Below are 15,266 nucleotides of genomic sequence, written 5' to 3'. Positions count from 1 at the left end.
GGCTGCAATGGAGATAGCAGAGAGGAAGGGTGACAGCTCTAGCACCTGTGTATCTGGTAACAATGCTGTATATGTTTATACATATGTCCATGTATAGGACATCCACAAGTTGGATGCTTGGTCTCCTACTTAGAAGTTTATGATACTTGTAGCCAAAAAAGAATTGCAGAACAGATCTGTACATTACATTTTTCCATTAAAAAGCATAGTGTTATTAGGTGAAAGTATGATGAAAAAGAGGCTATTTTACATTATCTCAAAGTATCTCCCCACAAGAACCACATTAACAACAAAGGGGAAAGGAGTAACTGCACAGTGGAGAAACCTGGCAGCCATCACCTTAACCAAGTGATCAATGTTAACATCACCAATAATGGGACAAATTGATTTCACATGCTTCCCAATATGCTACACTGGGAAAGATATAAAACTTTTTTTTCTTTAAACAGGCACCAGTTAACACGACTCATCCTTTTCAGACTATAAGGATCAAGATAATGAAACACTGTTATGCTTTCTTACTTTGTGAATTTTATATAATGAACAATACCTATAGTAATAAACTACTTAAGAGATTTATTCAGAGTAAATTTGTGAGCATTAAAAAATGAATTTACCACTAAGTATTAAAAGCCAAGTCAAATATTTCAGGGGTCAAGGGATTAATATACAATAGCTGTTAAATTTTTCATGCAGTCACTGTTGTCAAAAATTAAAATTAGAGGCATCACCAAACACTGGAAAGAACTGGGTTTGTGCTTATAACAATTTCTAGATTCTTTTGGTTGCATTGTTTTACAATTGAAAATAAATTTTGTATTCTTTTTCAGTTTCAAGACCTTGGGTTCAGCAAAGATCTCTTAAAACACAAAGGTCAAACCATTAAAAAAAGTACTACTAAAATGGAATTAATTAAAATTAAAATTTTTTGCTTTTGAAAAGACTTAACAAAATGAAAAGGCAAATCAGACTGAGAAATGGTAAAAGACAACCTAATTAAAATGGCAAGGGATCTGAATAGATATTTCAATAAAGATGATTACAAATGACAAATAAGGACATGAAAAGATGTTCAACGTCACTGATCATCAGGGAAACGTAAATTGAAAGCACAATAGATACACACCCATTAGAATGACAAAGCTAAAAGACTAATAATACCAAGTGTTGATAAGGATCTGGAGCAATTGGAAATCATATACACTGCTTACAGGAATGCAAAATGGTCACACACCGTTGAACAATTTGGCAAACAGATAAATATTACCCATATGGCCAGTAATCCCATTCCTGGGGGGGGGGGAATCATGTGCCCTCCTCCCACAAGACTTGTACAAGAATATTCATAGCAGCTTTATTTATAATAGCTCCCAAATAGAAACAATCCAAATGTCCATCAACAGATGAATAGATAAACGCTAGTTATGTCTATATAATGAAATAGTACTTGGCAATAAAGGAACTTCTGACACGTGCAAAAATTTGGATGAATCTCAAAAGCATTAAGTGGGAGAAACCAGACAGAAAACAGCACATTCTGTACAATTCCATTTATATGAAGTTCTAGAAAAATCAAAACTATAGTGACAGAAAGCCTATCAGTGATTGCCAGGAACCAACAATGAAGGGAGTGAATTTATGGCAAAGGAGCAAGAGGGGACTTTCTGGATGAAAATATTGTGGTGGTGGATACACAACTGTGTACATTTGTCAATACTCATCAAATTGTATACCTAAAAATGGTGAAGTCTGCTGTATGTAAATTATAACTCAAAGCTGTTTATAAAAATTAAAAAAAAAATAGCATCAAAGATTACCCTTGTGATAGTGACTAGAAGAGAGTACAAGGGAAACTCGGGTGCTGATACTGCTCTATTTCTTGATCTGGGTGGTGGACACATGGGTGTTTAGTTTGGAAAAAGTCACTAAGCTGTACAATTATGATTTGTGTACTTTCTGTATGTATGTTTTATTTCAATAAAAAGTTCACTAAAAAAATTATAAAATGAATCCTGAGCAGACTGAGTTTCAAGGGACTTCATACAAATAATGGCAATGACTCAAAATAGCAGCCAAGAAAATAACTGAGCAAGGGGAGAAAATGCCAAGTTAACCACTAGTTATAAGCGGATTTAAAAAGCATTCACTTGTCCAAAGGATATTTTCCTATGTGGGGGACTTGACTAATAACCTAGCTAGATTTAAGATATATTAGATAGACTAATAGATATAACTACATAGATACGAGTATATATTCTATACCAGGGGTCGGCAAACCTTTGAGGCAGAAGAGCCGCCAGGGGTAAGCAAACTGCAGCTTGCGAGCCACATGCGGCTCTTTGGGTACATACATATGGCTCTGAAGTAAAACTGAGAATAAACTATCATAGTTTCATTTATAAAATGTTTAAAGGATAGGGCTGGCCGAGTGGCTCAGTTGGTTAAGAGCGTGCTCAAGAGTGCGAGCTCTGAGCAACAGGGTCACCAGTGAGCTGCGTCCGAGCTCAGATACCGCTGAGCTGCCAACAGGTGGCAGGGTGGCTCAGCTGGTGAGAGCACATGCTCCTAACAACAAGGTTGCCTGTTTGAGATGGTGGGCTACACCTGCCCACAACTAAAGACTGAACTCAGCACCTCGAGCTGGGCTGCAGACTGGGTGGCTCAGAGGAGAAAGCACATGCTCTTAAAAACAAGGCTGTCAGTTCAACTCCCACATTGGATGGTGGCTATGCGCACCCGCAACGAACTGAACACAGCACCTTGAGCTCAGTGGTGTGATTGAACTTGGAGCTGAGCATGCTGCACCCTCCACAACTAGGATTGAAAGACAACAACTTGGCTGTTCCCCTCCCCCAATTCCCCAATAAAATCTTTTAAAACATTTTTTAAGGATATTATTCACATAATGGTGATTATGTAAAAATACATTTATGGCTCTCCAATAATTGTTAAATTGTTATGAGGGACAGGATTGGCTCTTCCAGGGGTTGGCAAACTTTTGAGACAGAACACACCCAAAGAACATACCACATATGGCTCGCGAACTGCAGTTTGTCGACCCCTGCTCTATATAATGTGTGTGTGTGTGTGTGTGTGTGTGTGTGTGTGTGTGAATAAATGGTTAGGACATAACGGACTTGCCCCAAGCCTTACTCAATATAATTTTTTTAAAATCAGAGCTCACTTTCTATTTCTAGAGATATATATAATACAAATATATTCAGAACATTGTCATTTCAAAATTTAATTTTCTACTTGGCAAAAAAAAGCCTTACTAACCTCCTTCATAAACGATTTGCCTATGCGCACCACTTTTGCAAATAAAATGGGATCATGAGAAAGGTGAGGACCAAGGTAACAGAACATATTGAAGACATCCCTCCTCAAATCTTCAAAGTTCTCTGCTTGTTTTGGTGCTCTCTTATTTTGCAAAGCATCAACAGGTGATCCTTTAGCACCTTTAGGAACGCCAACTCTATAAAAACAAGCAAAATTTATATGAATATTATACCCCATTTTAAGATAACACAATCATATTTATCAATAAATAAAACTTCCCTTGCTCATATTTGCTTTGTATATTTCAATTGTGCCTACCTTTATTATATCAACTAATTTAACTGGTAGAAAAAGACAAAAATAATATTGATTTGAAAAAAATCAGAGCTCAGAGCAGAATGTTTCAAATTAACTGCACAAAAAAAGGAAATCAGACAAATGCAGATTCCAAGTAAAATTTAACATACATCATATGAATTTGTTTTTAGTTAAGTTTGGCCGGTATCAACAATTTGGAGATGGGAATGGGAGCAAGGGTTGGACCTCAGAGACACTGGAAGAGGAACCAAAAAATATGAATGTAACAAATCTGTTTCAAGTCAATAAACATTTCTCAATTTGGGTTCCACTACCTAGACTGAGTATGAGGTAGGCAGTGGTAGGGAAGGTGAGCATCAGCATAATGAAAGAGAATGTCACACAAAAAAGGGCAGCATGCCCAGAGTTCTCACCTGCTAAACAGGTGTCCCACCATAGAATCACAGGGGTCACTCTCTGAGAAGAATACTTCATGGTCCACAGCCTGGATGGCACTAAAGGCAGCAGCAAGCAGCTATACATGAGTCAAAAGGATCGGGCTTTTGAGGCAGCCTCTGATCTGTGGGGCTGAAGCCAGAGCTGCTGCCAACACTGCTCCTAAGTATCCTGAAAGAAGGTTGAGTGCTAGAGGACCAGTAAACCAACACAGTAACTAGGGATAATGAGGGAGGCTGCAATTGCAATTTCCAGAACAGTAGCCTTTGTTCCAGGAGATATGAAGCAAGCAAAGAGGTAATATCCTCACTCAGAGCCACTTAACATGGGATAGAGGAAAATTACACTAAGTAAAAGCCTTAGTATTTGGGCCGGCCAAGTGGCTCAGTTGGTTAAGAGCTCACTTGGGAGCACCAGCTCTGAGCAGCAGGGCTGTGGTTTGGATTCCACATTGAGGGCCAGTGCTGCTCGCCCTCTACAGCTAAGATAATGATCAACAGCTCAAACTGGAGCTGGGCTGCTGTGAGACGCCGGCGACAGTGTAGGCTGCAGCAGTGCTGCAGTGGGCTGCCATGAGCTACGTGAGTGGCTGGCAGCCAGCGCGAGCGGCTGGTAGCCGGTGTGAGCTACTGGGAGCTGCTGTGAGCGGCCGACCAATGACCGGTGACCAATTGCCTCACCCGGGAAGAGCACAGTGATCATACCAACATGGGCCAGTGAAGCGACGTCTTCCACAACTAGACTGAAGAACAAAACAGCAATTTGTCTACCTGTCTGTTCCCCTTCCCCAATCCCCCAATGCTGTTCCCCTCCTCCCAATTCCCCAATAAAATCTTTAGAAAAAAAAGCCTTAGGATTCTCTGCCCTGAAGAGACGAGCAAAAGTAAAAAACTGCAGAATGGAGTTCTCATTCTTAATGGAGCAAATCCAACCTAGAAGTGTAACCTCTAGTTTTTAAACCACACTGCAGCACATGTTTTCCAATACCTGGTCTAAACATTAGGAGACAAATCACTGATTAACACATATCAGACTGGTCCACTCTGAAGAGTTCTTACCTTCTGGTAAAACGTACTAAGATATTTGCATGGTTTGAAGAGACAAGATAAATACGCAGATTTTTCTTGTAGTCCTAAACTGCTTCCACCTCAATGATTAGTAAAGCATACAGTAACATACCTTCGGTAGAGAGGCTCAATAGTTATGTGAATAAGCTTGCAAATAGCTAGGGCTATTAGCTTATGTGAAGCTGCATAGTAAGGAGGCATCTGATCCATGATGTTCTGTGCATGCTGCCAATCACCAATCTTTAATAAGGCTTCCAACAAACCAAGTTTTTGGTTGTCAGGTGGCTAAAAATGAACAATTTCAGAAAAGATATTCAGAGTGTACATACCAATAAATCTTAATATTTTTTCATTTAAAAAATTGAGCTAAAAACACAATATATATCAACAACAGCTGCCATCATGGGAAATGCAATGTCATTTACCTCAAAGTACACTCAAGTCTTTTAGCTATTGAAAAAAAAAAGAAAACAACAAAATCTGCATTTTTATTTAGCAGACACTGTATGACAGTTTACAGACTTGGAATTATATTAAGTTATACTTAATTTTTATTGGGCCACAGTGAACTAGAATTCATTCACCTTTGAGAATCCCTTTAGGACTTGAGATACATTAATATGCAAGAGCACAAATATAGTCAATACATTTGTGATTTTACTTAGAATATATTTTGAAATTTAAGTAAGAAAAAAACATGGCAGCTTCTTTTGGAAAGGTGCCAATCAAATTAAAAACAAAACCACCTTGTAAACAAATTATTATTCCAAAAACCAGGTTTCACCACACTCAAGATTAAGAAATTGGGCCGGCTGAGTGGTGCATTGGTTAAGAGCTGGCTTGGGACACCGGAGGGCCCGGTTCGGATCCCATATATGAGGGCCAGTGACACTGCCCTTTACAGCTAAGATGCTGAACAACAGCTCAACCTGGAGATGGGCTGCCGTGAGTTGCCGGCGACTGCGTAGGCTGCAGTGGGGCTGCAGTGGGCTGCCGTGAGATACCATGAGAGTGGCTGGCAGTCAGTGTGAGTAGCCGGCAGCTGGCATGAGCTGCCGTGAGCCGCCATGAGCGGCTGTCTGATGGCCAGTAAGCGACTGCCTCACTCGGGAAGAGCACAATGATAATACCAACACGGGCCAGTGAAGCGACATCCTCCACAACTAGACTGAAGAACAAAAGGACAGCAACTTGTCTGTTCCCCTTCCCCAATTCCCCAATGCTGTTCCCCTCCTCCAATTCCCGAATAAAATATTTTTTTTTAAATTTCATAAATTCTAAATCCAGAAAAAGATTTCGTTTTACCAGAACAAACTATATATACCTTTTCTACTTTCTCCTCTTCTTTTTCCTTTTCTTTCTCTCGTTCATCAATTTTTTCAGAAGACAATACAACCATTGTAAGTTTTCTAACAATTTGCTTAGCTTCCACAATTTCTCGTTTGTGTTCATCCATAATGCAACTATCCGCTGGAAGAAGCTAAAAATGGTTGATTAAAATTTCATAAAACAGCTAATACTATTTGCACATATAAAATACAATAAGAAGTCTAGCCTATTCTTGACCATGATTTCCCTTCTATATAAATTTCTCTCCATTACTTTCTTAAAATTTGACACAGTTAAGTACTTGAATTTTGTACACCTTTTATAATTAGGTACTAGTATGGGCTGGCCAAGTGTTTCAGTTGATTAAGAGCGAGAGCTCTGAGTGACAGGGTCACCAGTTCCATTCCCACATGGGCCAGTGAGCTGAGCCCAAGCTGAGCTACTGCTGAGCTGCCAACAGGTGGCAGGATGGCTCAGCTGGTGAGAGCAGGTGCTCCTAACAACAAGGTAGCCGGTTCGACTCCCGCATGGGATGGCGGGCTATGCCCAACCACAACTATGATTGAACACAGCACCTTGAGCTGGGCAGACGTGAACTGCTGATGGGCGGCCAGATGGTGACTGGACTTTGAGCTGAGCTAGCTGCGCCCTCCACAACTAAGATTGAAGGACAACAACTTGGCTGTCCCCCTTCCCCAATTCCCCAATAAAATCTTTAAAAAAAATTATGTAGTAGTTCAAAGTTTCATGTCTCCTGTGTATTAGAGGTCCTATTACAAATTAATGTAATACTACAATAATGATGCTTACCATTGAATTAGTTTACCCAAGAAAATGTGTACCTGTTCCATTAAAAATATTATAGATTTCCCCTTCAAAAGCCAAACTCCAAATTAACTAAAATACTGCATATTAACCCAATTTGGGAGAGGCAAGCTACTGAATTACATAACAGGGTAAATTTGATTCCTCTAATTGAAAAATCTCAAGTAGAAAAGTTATGAATTTGACATTTCACTTTTCATTTTCTAGATATCTATTTGACTTAAGTCAGAAACTAGTTTCTAGTTTAGTACAAAAGAGAAAGTAATTTGTGTATAGTCAACCATTATGAAAAAGGATCAAGTATCTCAAGTACAGCCATCATGTATGAGTGGAAGATGGTTAATGCAGACATTTCATAAAATAAAGACACAAAGGAAAATACAGCCAACAAACCATTATTTAGTAGTTTCAGGTAGGCCCTATGTGGAGTTATAAAAGAAATGTTCCTGCTCCTAGAAATGCATAATTTATTTCAGAAGCAAAGTATAATGCAAAGTAAATAATCAGTAAACAAACAATAAAAGGAAACAGTGAAATATTCAACTACATAATGTAGACTTCATCCCATTCATCAAAAGGAGGGGGGAAAGTAAAGTCACTATGGACTTATGCAAGGAGGTAAGCAAGATTTTTTTCTTCTTCTTTATGCTCTCCACTGGCAATCAAACCCATTTTTATTGCTTTACTTATCTGCCATAGGTCCTCATCTTTTACCCAGACTATTGCAATTGTCTCCAAAATCTCCCATAATGAATGGGTGAACTGTACATTTCTTCGTATAGTTTTCTCAATTTCTAGTTTTGTGTATTTTGAGAATATGTATATTAGGTACATATAAATTTCAATTGTTACATATTCCTAGTGAACACAACTTTATTATGAAGTAATTCTCTCTTTTTGCCAAAAAGTCTATTTTGTCTAACAATAATAATTGCCCTGGTATATTTTTCCGACCCTTTTACTTTCAACCTTTCTTTGTCCATAGTCTTTAGAAGTCTTATATAAACGATAAACTGGTTTTTAATCCCATCTGAAAATCTTTGTCACCTTAACAGGAAAACAGTCCACCTGCATTTATTCTTAAATCCAAACATAAATCTATCATTTTTGTACTTTCCATTTGTCCTGCCAGTCTGCACTTATAAACTTCTACCTATGTCTTCAAATTCTCCTCTTTCTGACCAATTTTACATATTCTCAGTTTGTACATCACTTCTTTACTTTAAATCTTGAATGGTCCTTTACTCCCAACAAGAAAAAAAAATCCAAACCTCTTACTATGGCATTTAAGGCCCTTCACAGCTGAAATTTAACCTACTTTTCCAGCCTCTACTCCCCTACATACCACCCTAGGCTCTTACCACTCTGAGCTTCCTGGTGTTCCCATAAGGTGATAATGAAGACCTATCTAACCTCTTGCCTTTATACTCAATTAATTCTGCCTACAAAGCTTCCTACCTCTTAAGCATGGTCAACACCTATTCATCTATCAAAATCCCATTTTAACATCACTAGTTTGAAAAAAGCCTTCCAAAATATCCTCAGACAGAAATGAGCACTGTCTATCCTGGGCGCCCACAGCATTATGCGAATACCTCCAATATAGGCCTTATTATATAATTAAAATGTTTTATCTTGCTAGACTATGACTGCTTCAAGCATAGAGATCAAGTTTTATTCAACTCTGTAACCACAGTACATAATTATAAGCAAGGAAGTTAGAAAGTGATCTCAAAGGCAGTGAAGATGATGTCATCTTTGGACTGATTTGTTTTAAGTTCATAGATATCCTAATGTAAAACCTAATAAAACATACATTTCTATACTACAAAACTAATTTTTTCAAATTGATACGCTAAACTATTGCTACATTAAAGGTAATCAATCACAACGACATACACACTCTTCTAGATCCTGAATACAGCAATAAAAGCACAATACTAGTAATTTATTACCCAGTAAAAACACAAGAAAAGCCATTTTTTAAAAGTATATATAAGGGCCGACCGAGTGGCTCAGGTGGTTAAGAGCTCACTCAAGAGTGCGAGCTCTGAGCAACAGCGGTTTGATTCCCAGCCCGAGCTGAGCTGCCAACAGGTGGCAGGATGGCTCAGCTGGAAGAAAAAAAAAGTATATATAAAGATTTCTCCATTCATCCTGAATGCCTAAAATTAACATTTTGGGGAGACGGAAGAGGTATCTAGGTAATCTCATATTTCCCATAATTTGTGGATAACAGAAAAGTCTAAAACTACATTGGTTAGAACTTGGCCTCTCTCCCCATGAGATAGACCCTGATGACAATTAAGAACTGTAACTTCATACACAACCTTGAACTCTGTAAGGGTGACAAAAAGTTTGTAAAAGAACTAAATTAATTTACTTTATAAAGTAAACATAAAGTAATAATATGTTAGGGCTTCAAAAATTGAGACTTGAGAGCCTAGGACCAACCTTGGAGTGCTATATGGCTGCCTATCCCTCTTCCCCACCCCTGAGATGGATAACCAAACATTCTTAGCAGCCCACTTGACTTACATGTACATAAAGATCATCTAAATCAATAAGATTAAATTGTAGAAGCACAGCTGCAACTCTGTATAAAGATGAGGGAGTTTCTCCATTTGGTTCCTTGAAAAGCAAAAGAAAAGATTCTATTTAATGCATAAAGTACAACTAAAATCATATCATTTACCTACTAATATTTAAGAACAATTAGATCAAATAACTCTTGCTCTACAATTAGCTGCACTGCTCTTCCTGAGCATACATAACATCTGAATTCAGGACAAAATAATTATGTCAACATCCCTTTTCACACTGGGACATCTTCTGATGAACACAAGGAGTTTCAGAAATGGACACATTTTACAATATATACTAATATTTGAATAAATCTAAAAATTGAATACAATAAAGGAGATTTTATACTGCATAACATTTAGTTTGGGTTTCTGTTCATGTATGTGTTTTCTTAACTTGCTTTTTTCAAGTAGTTCTCAGTAAAAATGCACAGAGACAAGGCTAACAAATTTGGAAGTGCAGAACCATCTGTGTCTGCTTTATACTATTCTCTCTATTCTTTTATTTCTTGGGTTTTGTGGTAAGTATGTGTGCTTGTCAGCTGAATTCCCCTTCAAAATAGGTGTCTGTACATATTACACATGGATAAATCAACATTTCAAAACATGGAATGGCCAATTTCAGGCCATCCCTGTGAACCCTACAAAGAAACAGAAGGATCTTTGAAAACGATCAAGGGCTTCTCCCCTGATTTTTAAACTGCTTGGAGTCAGATGAATGGAAGAGTGAAGTGAGGACAACTGGCAATTACTAAATGGCCAAATGCAAATAAAAAGCAATGAGAATACATTATGTTATGCTTCTACTCAACACTGAAAATGAGATCTTCGTAAGTAAGGCTCCCCCCACAACTGTGATAGGTATTATGCACATAACATGTGAAGCTAACCAAACTAATAGATTATCTTATAAATAAGGCACCATTTCAGTGTAATTTTTAGAATATGTCTTCAACTTAAAAATAGTTTAATTCTAAATGTTTATAAATGGTTATTTAGTATCAAAACATTTCCCCATAAAAACAAAAGGTCAGAGTCTCAGAGCAAACCCACAAAAGCTAACTATCTGGCTTGAATCCACCAAGAGTACTTTCATTATTCCCATTTCTCTGTTTAAATGAGTCACTACAAGAAGCCCTGAGTCCCAGGCCAAACATCAATTCCCACAATCTGATCCTCATATTGCTCTGCATAATCCCTGTTCTGTCCTATACTACCTTTTTGCATTCTCAAAAAACTTCCATGGAATCCTCTGGAATTCATGATCCATCCTCAGCAAAACCCCCTACCTCTCCTGTAAATGTTCCCTTCACTTTCATGCTCAGAGCCTAGTATTCCCTAGGAACAGTACATCCACTGTAACCCAGTCAAGTAGTCACTATTTTCCCCAGATCTCTCATACTACTAGGCCCACAGGTGGGGTACGAGTCATCTTTGCATTTTATAGTTGTTTTCACACTATTGTCCCTCCACCCTCTCTAAAGTCCATCCAACTTTTAATTACCTATCACTCACTATCCCTCACTATTTTGTATGATTTCAATGTTTCAAATTTATTGAGACTTGTTTTGTGGTCTACAATAGGGTCTATCCTAGAGAATGTTCCACGTGCACTTGAGAAGAATGTGTTATCTATTCATGATGGAGTGTTCTATATATGTCTGTTAAATCTAATTGGTTTATAATGTTGTTCAAGTCCTCTATTTCCTTATTGATCTCCTGTCTAGTTTTACTATCCATCAATGAAAGTGGGATATGGAAATGTCCAACATGTATTATAGAACTGTCTATTTCTCCTTTCAATTTTGTTAGTGTTTACTTCACATTTTTGAGGCTGTTTGTTGCATATGTTTTTAACTGCTGTATCTTCTTGATAGAACGTCCTTTGTTACCTATTATAAAACATTTTTATCTTAGAGTCTATTTTGTCTGTTATTAGAATAGCCACCCCAGCTCTCTCCTGGATACTATTTGCATGAGATATCTATTTCCATACTTTCAACATATTTGTATCTTTGGATCTAAAATGAATCTCTCATAGATATCATATAGTTGGAACATGCTTTTTTACACATTTTGCTGAACTACCTTTTAATTACGAAGGTTAATCTATTTACATTTAAAGTAACTGCTGACAAGGAAGGACTTCTGCCATTTGCTCTTTGTTTTCTATGTCTTATTTTTTGTGCATTTCCTCCATTACTGCCTTCTTTTTGTGTTTGACTTTTTTTTTGGTAGTGTACTATTTTGATTCCCTTCTCATTTTCTTTTCTGTTTATTTTTAGTTATTTTCTTAGTGGTTACCTTTGGTATTATTACAATTAACATTTTAAACTTATAATAATGCAGTCTGAATTAACACCAACTTAGCTTCAAAAACTCTGAACCTATACATCTCTATCCCTCCCCCCTTTTGTATAAATTAGATTTATAATTGTTGTTATATTCCTTTGTCTTGAAAATCATATAAGAAAAAAGGAGGAGCTACAAATCAAAAAATACAATAATATTGGATTTTTATATTTACCTATGTAGTTATCTTTACCAGAGTTCTTTATTTCTTCATATGGCTTCAAGCTACTGTGTAGTGTCCTTTCATTTCAGCCCAAAGGACTCCTTTTAGCATTTTTTGTAGGGCAGGTCTACTAGCGACAAACTCCCCCAGCTTTTGTTTATCTTGGAATATCATAATCTCATTTTTGAAGGATAGTTTTACTTGATCTATAATTCTTGGTTGACAGTTTTATTCTTTCAGCCCTTTATATAAGCCATCACACTGCCTTCTGAAGATAAATAAGCTGCTAATCTTATTGAGGATCTCTTGTATACAACGGGTCACATCTGTTTTGCTGCTTTCAAGATTGTCTTTGGCTTTCAACAATTTGACTATAATGAGTTCTGGTGTGGATCTCTTTTGAGTGTTTGTGGAGCTTCTTAGGTGTATAGATTAATATCTTTCATCGAATCTGGGAAGTTGTCAACCATTAATTTTTCAAATATGCTTTCTATCCATTTCTCTCTCTCCTCTGCCTCTGGGACTCCATAATGGACATACTGGTATACTTCATGGTGTCCTATAGGTCATAGGATCTGTTCATTTTTCTTTATTTTTCCCTCTTTCTGCTCCTCAGACTGAATAACCTCAGTGACATTTCTAAACTCATTTTGTAAAGTCTATATTATCGCCATTTATGGCCACAGAAATCTATCTTCTGTTAGCTTAGTGGTCAGCTAATACTTTAAGGTTTCTTGAAGGCAGGAAGGCAGAAAAGAAGGAAAAGAGAAAAAAAATTTTTTTCCAATCTGCACATTGGCTCTGTTAGGGCACTCTTCAACATTTGGCCAGGCCATTTACAATTCTTCCTTAGTCTTTACTTCCTGCTTGTTCAGAACCTGAAGGCCAGCCAGAGGAAAAAGCTTAGGGTCTTCTCAGCCCTTCTCTGAGCATGCATCCAGTTCTGGGCACGTACATGGCCTTTTTTTTCCGATTCCATGATATATATATGTCAGCTTTTTAAAAGCCATTATTCTCCCACCTATTTCCTTATTCAAATTCTTCCTTCCCAGGCTTTCAGTCTCTCTATTGCTTGCCCAACTGTTGCCTCTTGCTCCAGGCTGCTAAAGCCAATAGTTGTGCCTGCAAATGCTTTGGGCAAAAGCCGCCCAGCTCTGGGGATGCTCCCACGCAGGTGAAACAAAACCAAGCCCTTGAGCTAGTCCTTCAGGGAGCAGCCAGATATGTTGAAATCCACAATTCTTCAAGAATAATTCTTTGTTATCCTGTGACATTACCAATCTGCACTAGGAGTGCAGGCTTTTGTCTTCACAGCCACCATAGATCTGGATGTGATGGATAGTAGGCAGGCAATTTAAAATGTCACCATGCTTTCTAATCCCAGAGCAATAGCTCTTTCTTCACCAAGACTTTTCTTGGTTGTTGTATGTTGTTTACAAAATTTCAGAGTTCTGTAAAAGTTGGCTGACAGCTTTTGCCAGCTCATTGGGTACTTTTATGGAGGGACAAAACTCTGGAGTTCCCTACTCTGCCATTTCCATGGATGTCCTACTGTTGCCATATATGGAACCCTGGATCACTGCCCTTCCTTTAGCACTGCCCTTCTGATTCAATGTCACTCTCTCCAGCTCTACTCCTTTCTTAATTTTTGGAGATTTCCATATACATGTAAATCATACTTCCAAAGATCTTCGTAACTACCCTATCTTAGCCATCCACTCAATTTCCTAAATTTTAACATTACAAATAGCTACGACACCTCCAAAATGCCAATTTCATATATCCACCTTCAAGTGGGACCTTCATGCTGCTGGCCAGTCATACTCTATTTGTCTTGTCCGTTCGCTCTCCCACTGTCCTACACAACTATTGCCTACCTTCTCTCCTAACCTCCAATACCTCCTCTCTCATTCTGTCAGCTGATGACCTTGCTTTCTACTTTAGTGAGAAAGCTGGAGCAATCAATAGGACTTTATAAACGCTCACCGTATCTCTCCACCTATTAACAACTATGCCTACATATGCTGTCTTCCCACATGCTATTATATCGGGTTGTGGGAAAACTCATGGCGTATTTTTTCTATTTTTTGTTGCAAAAATGCGTCATGACTTTTCCGACAATCCAACAGATGGATTCTCCATGCTCCTATTTATAGTCAATCCATCTACTTATGTATGCCAGAACCTCCAGTCTCTCTCTCCTACTCCAATAATTACCTCCTCTCTCTCCTACATCACCAGTTTTCCTCCTTTTTACTCAATTATCCCAATTAGCATACAAATGTGTTTGTTCTTCCATCTTCACAAATAAATCCCTTGAGCTCACTTCCCCTATCAGCTACCCCATTTGTCTGTGTCTCTTTGTAGCAACTCCTTTATAGAGTTGTATATTCTCACTGTCTCCAATTCCACTCTCCCATTCTCTCTTAACACTACCCCAACTCTACCAAAATGGCTAGTTTTGATCTCCCTGCTAATATATCTATTGATTATTTTTAGTCCTCATCTTAAATGACCTATCAGAGGCATTTAACAGAGTTTATGATTCCTTCTTCCATTTAGCTTCCAAGATTCCATATTCTCTTTGTTTTCCTTTTATCTTACATATTCCTTCTATACCTCCTTTGCTGGTTCCTCCTCTCCTCCCAGGCCCTTTAACATTGGAGTACCTAGAGGCTCAGCCCTTAGATCTCTCCTCTTCTCTCTCTACAGCCAACCTTTGATGATTTATTCCAGTAGACACAACTTTAAATATAATCTACATACTTTTGAAACCCACATTTCTATTTTCAGTCCAGTTCTTTCTCCAGAACACCAGCTCCACACATAGTTATTTACGCAACATCTCCACTTGGATATCTAACAGATATCTCAAACTTAGAATGTCCAAAACTTAATTCCTAACTTCTACCCCCA

At 37.9% G+C, this 15,266-nt stretch overlaps 1 protein-coding gene across 6 annotated transcripts in view; it reads right to left on the bottom strand.

The window, feature by feature from the left end:
- The window catches only part of THOC2 (THO complex subunit 2), a 135,624-nt gene that overhangs the window by 60,699 nt on the left and 59,659 nt on the right, over positions 1 to 15,266 (bottom strand). For all 6 annotated transcript variants that reach the window (XM_019657928.1, XM_019657930.1, XM_019657929.1 and 3 more), the window contains exons 9-12: positions 9,792 to 9,884; positions 6,424 to 6,579; positions 5,212 to 5,384; positions 3,280 to 3,475 (exon numbers count right to left, since the gene is read on the bottom strand). In XM_019657928.1, coding sequence (XP_019513473.1) covers positions 3,280 to 3,475; positions 5,212 to 5,384; positions 6,424 to 6,579; positions 9,792 to 9,884 — 618 coding nt within the window. The remainder of the gene's footprint in view (positions 1 to 3,279; positions 3,476 to 5,211; positions 5,385 to 6,423; positions 6,580 to 9,791; positions 9,885 to 15,266) is intronic.

Source organism: Hipposideros armiger, unplaced genomic scaffold (assembly GCF_001890085.2).
Source record: "Hipposideros armiger isolate ML-2016 unplaced genomic scaffold, ASM189008v1 scaffold_281, whole genome shotgun sequence".
Classification (NCBI taxonomy): Eukaryota; Metazoa; Chordata; class Mammalia; order Chiroptera; family Hipposideridae; genus Hipposideros; species Hipposideros armiger.
Note: the sequence above shows the minus strand (reverse complement) of the source record. Positions and strands in the feature narration are given on the sequence as shown.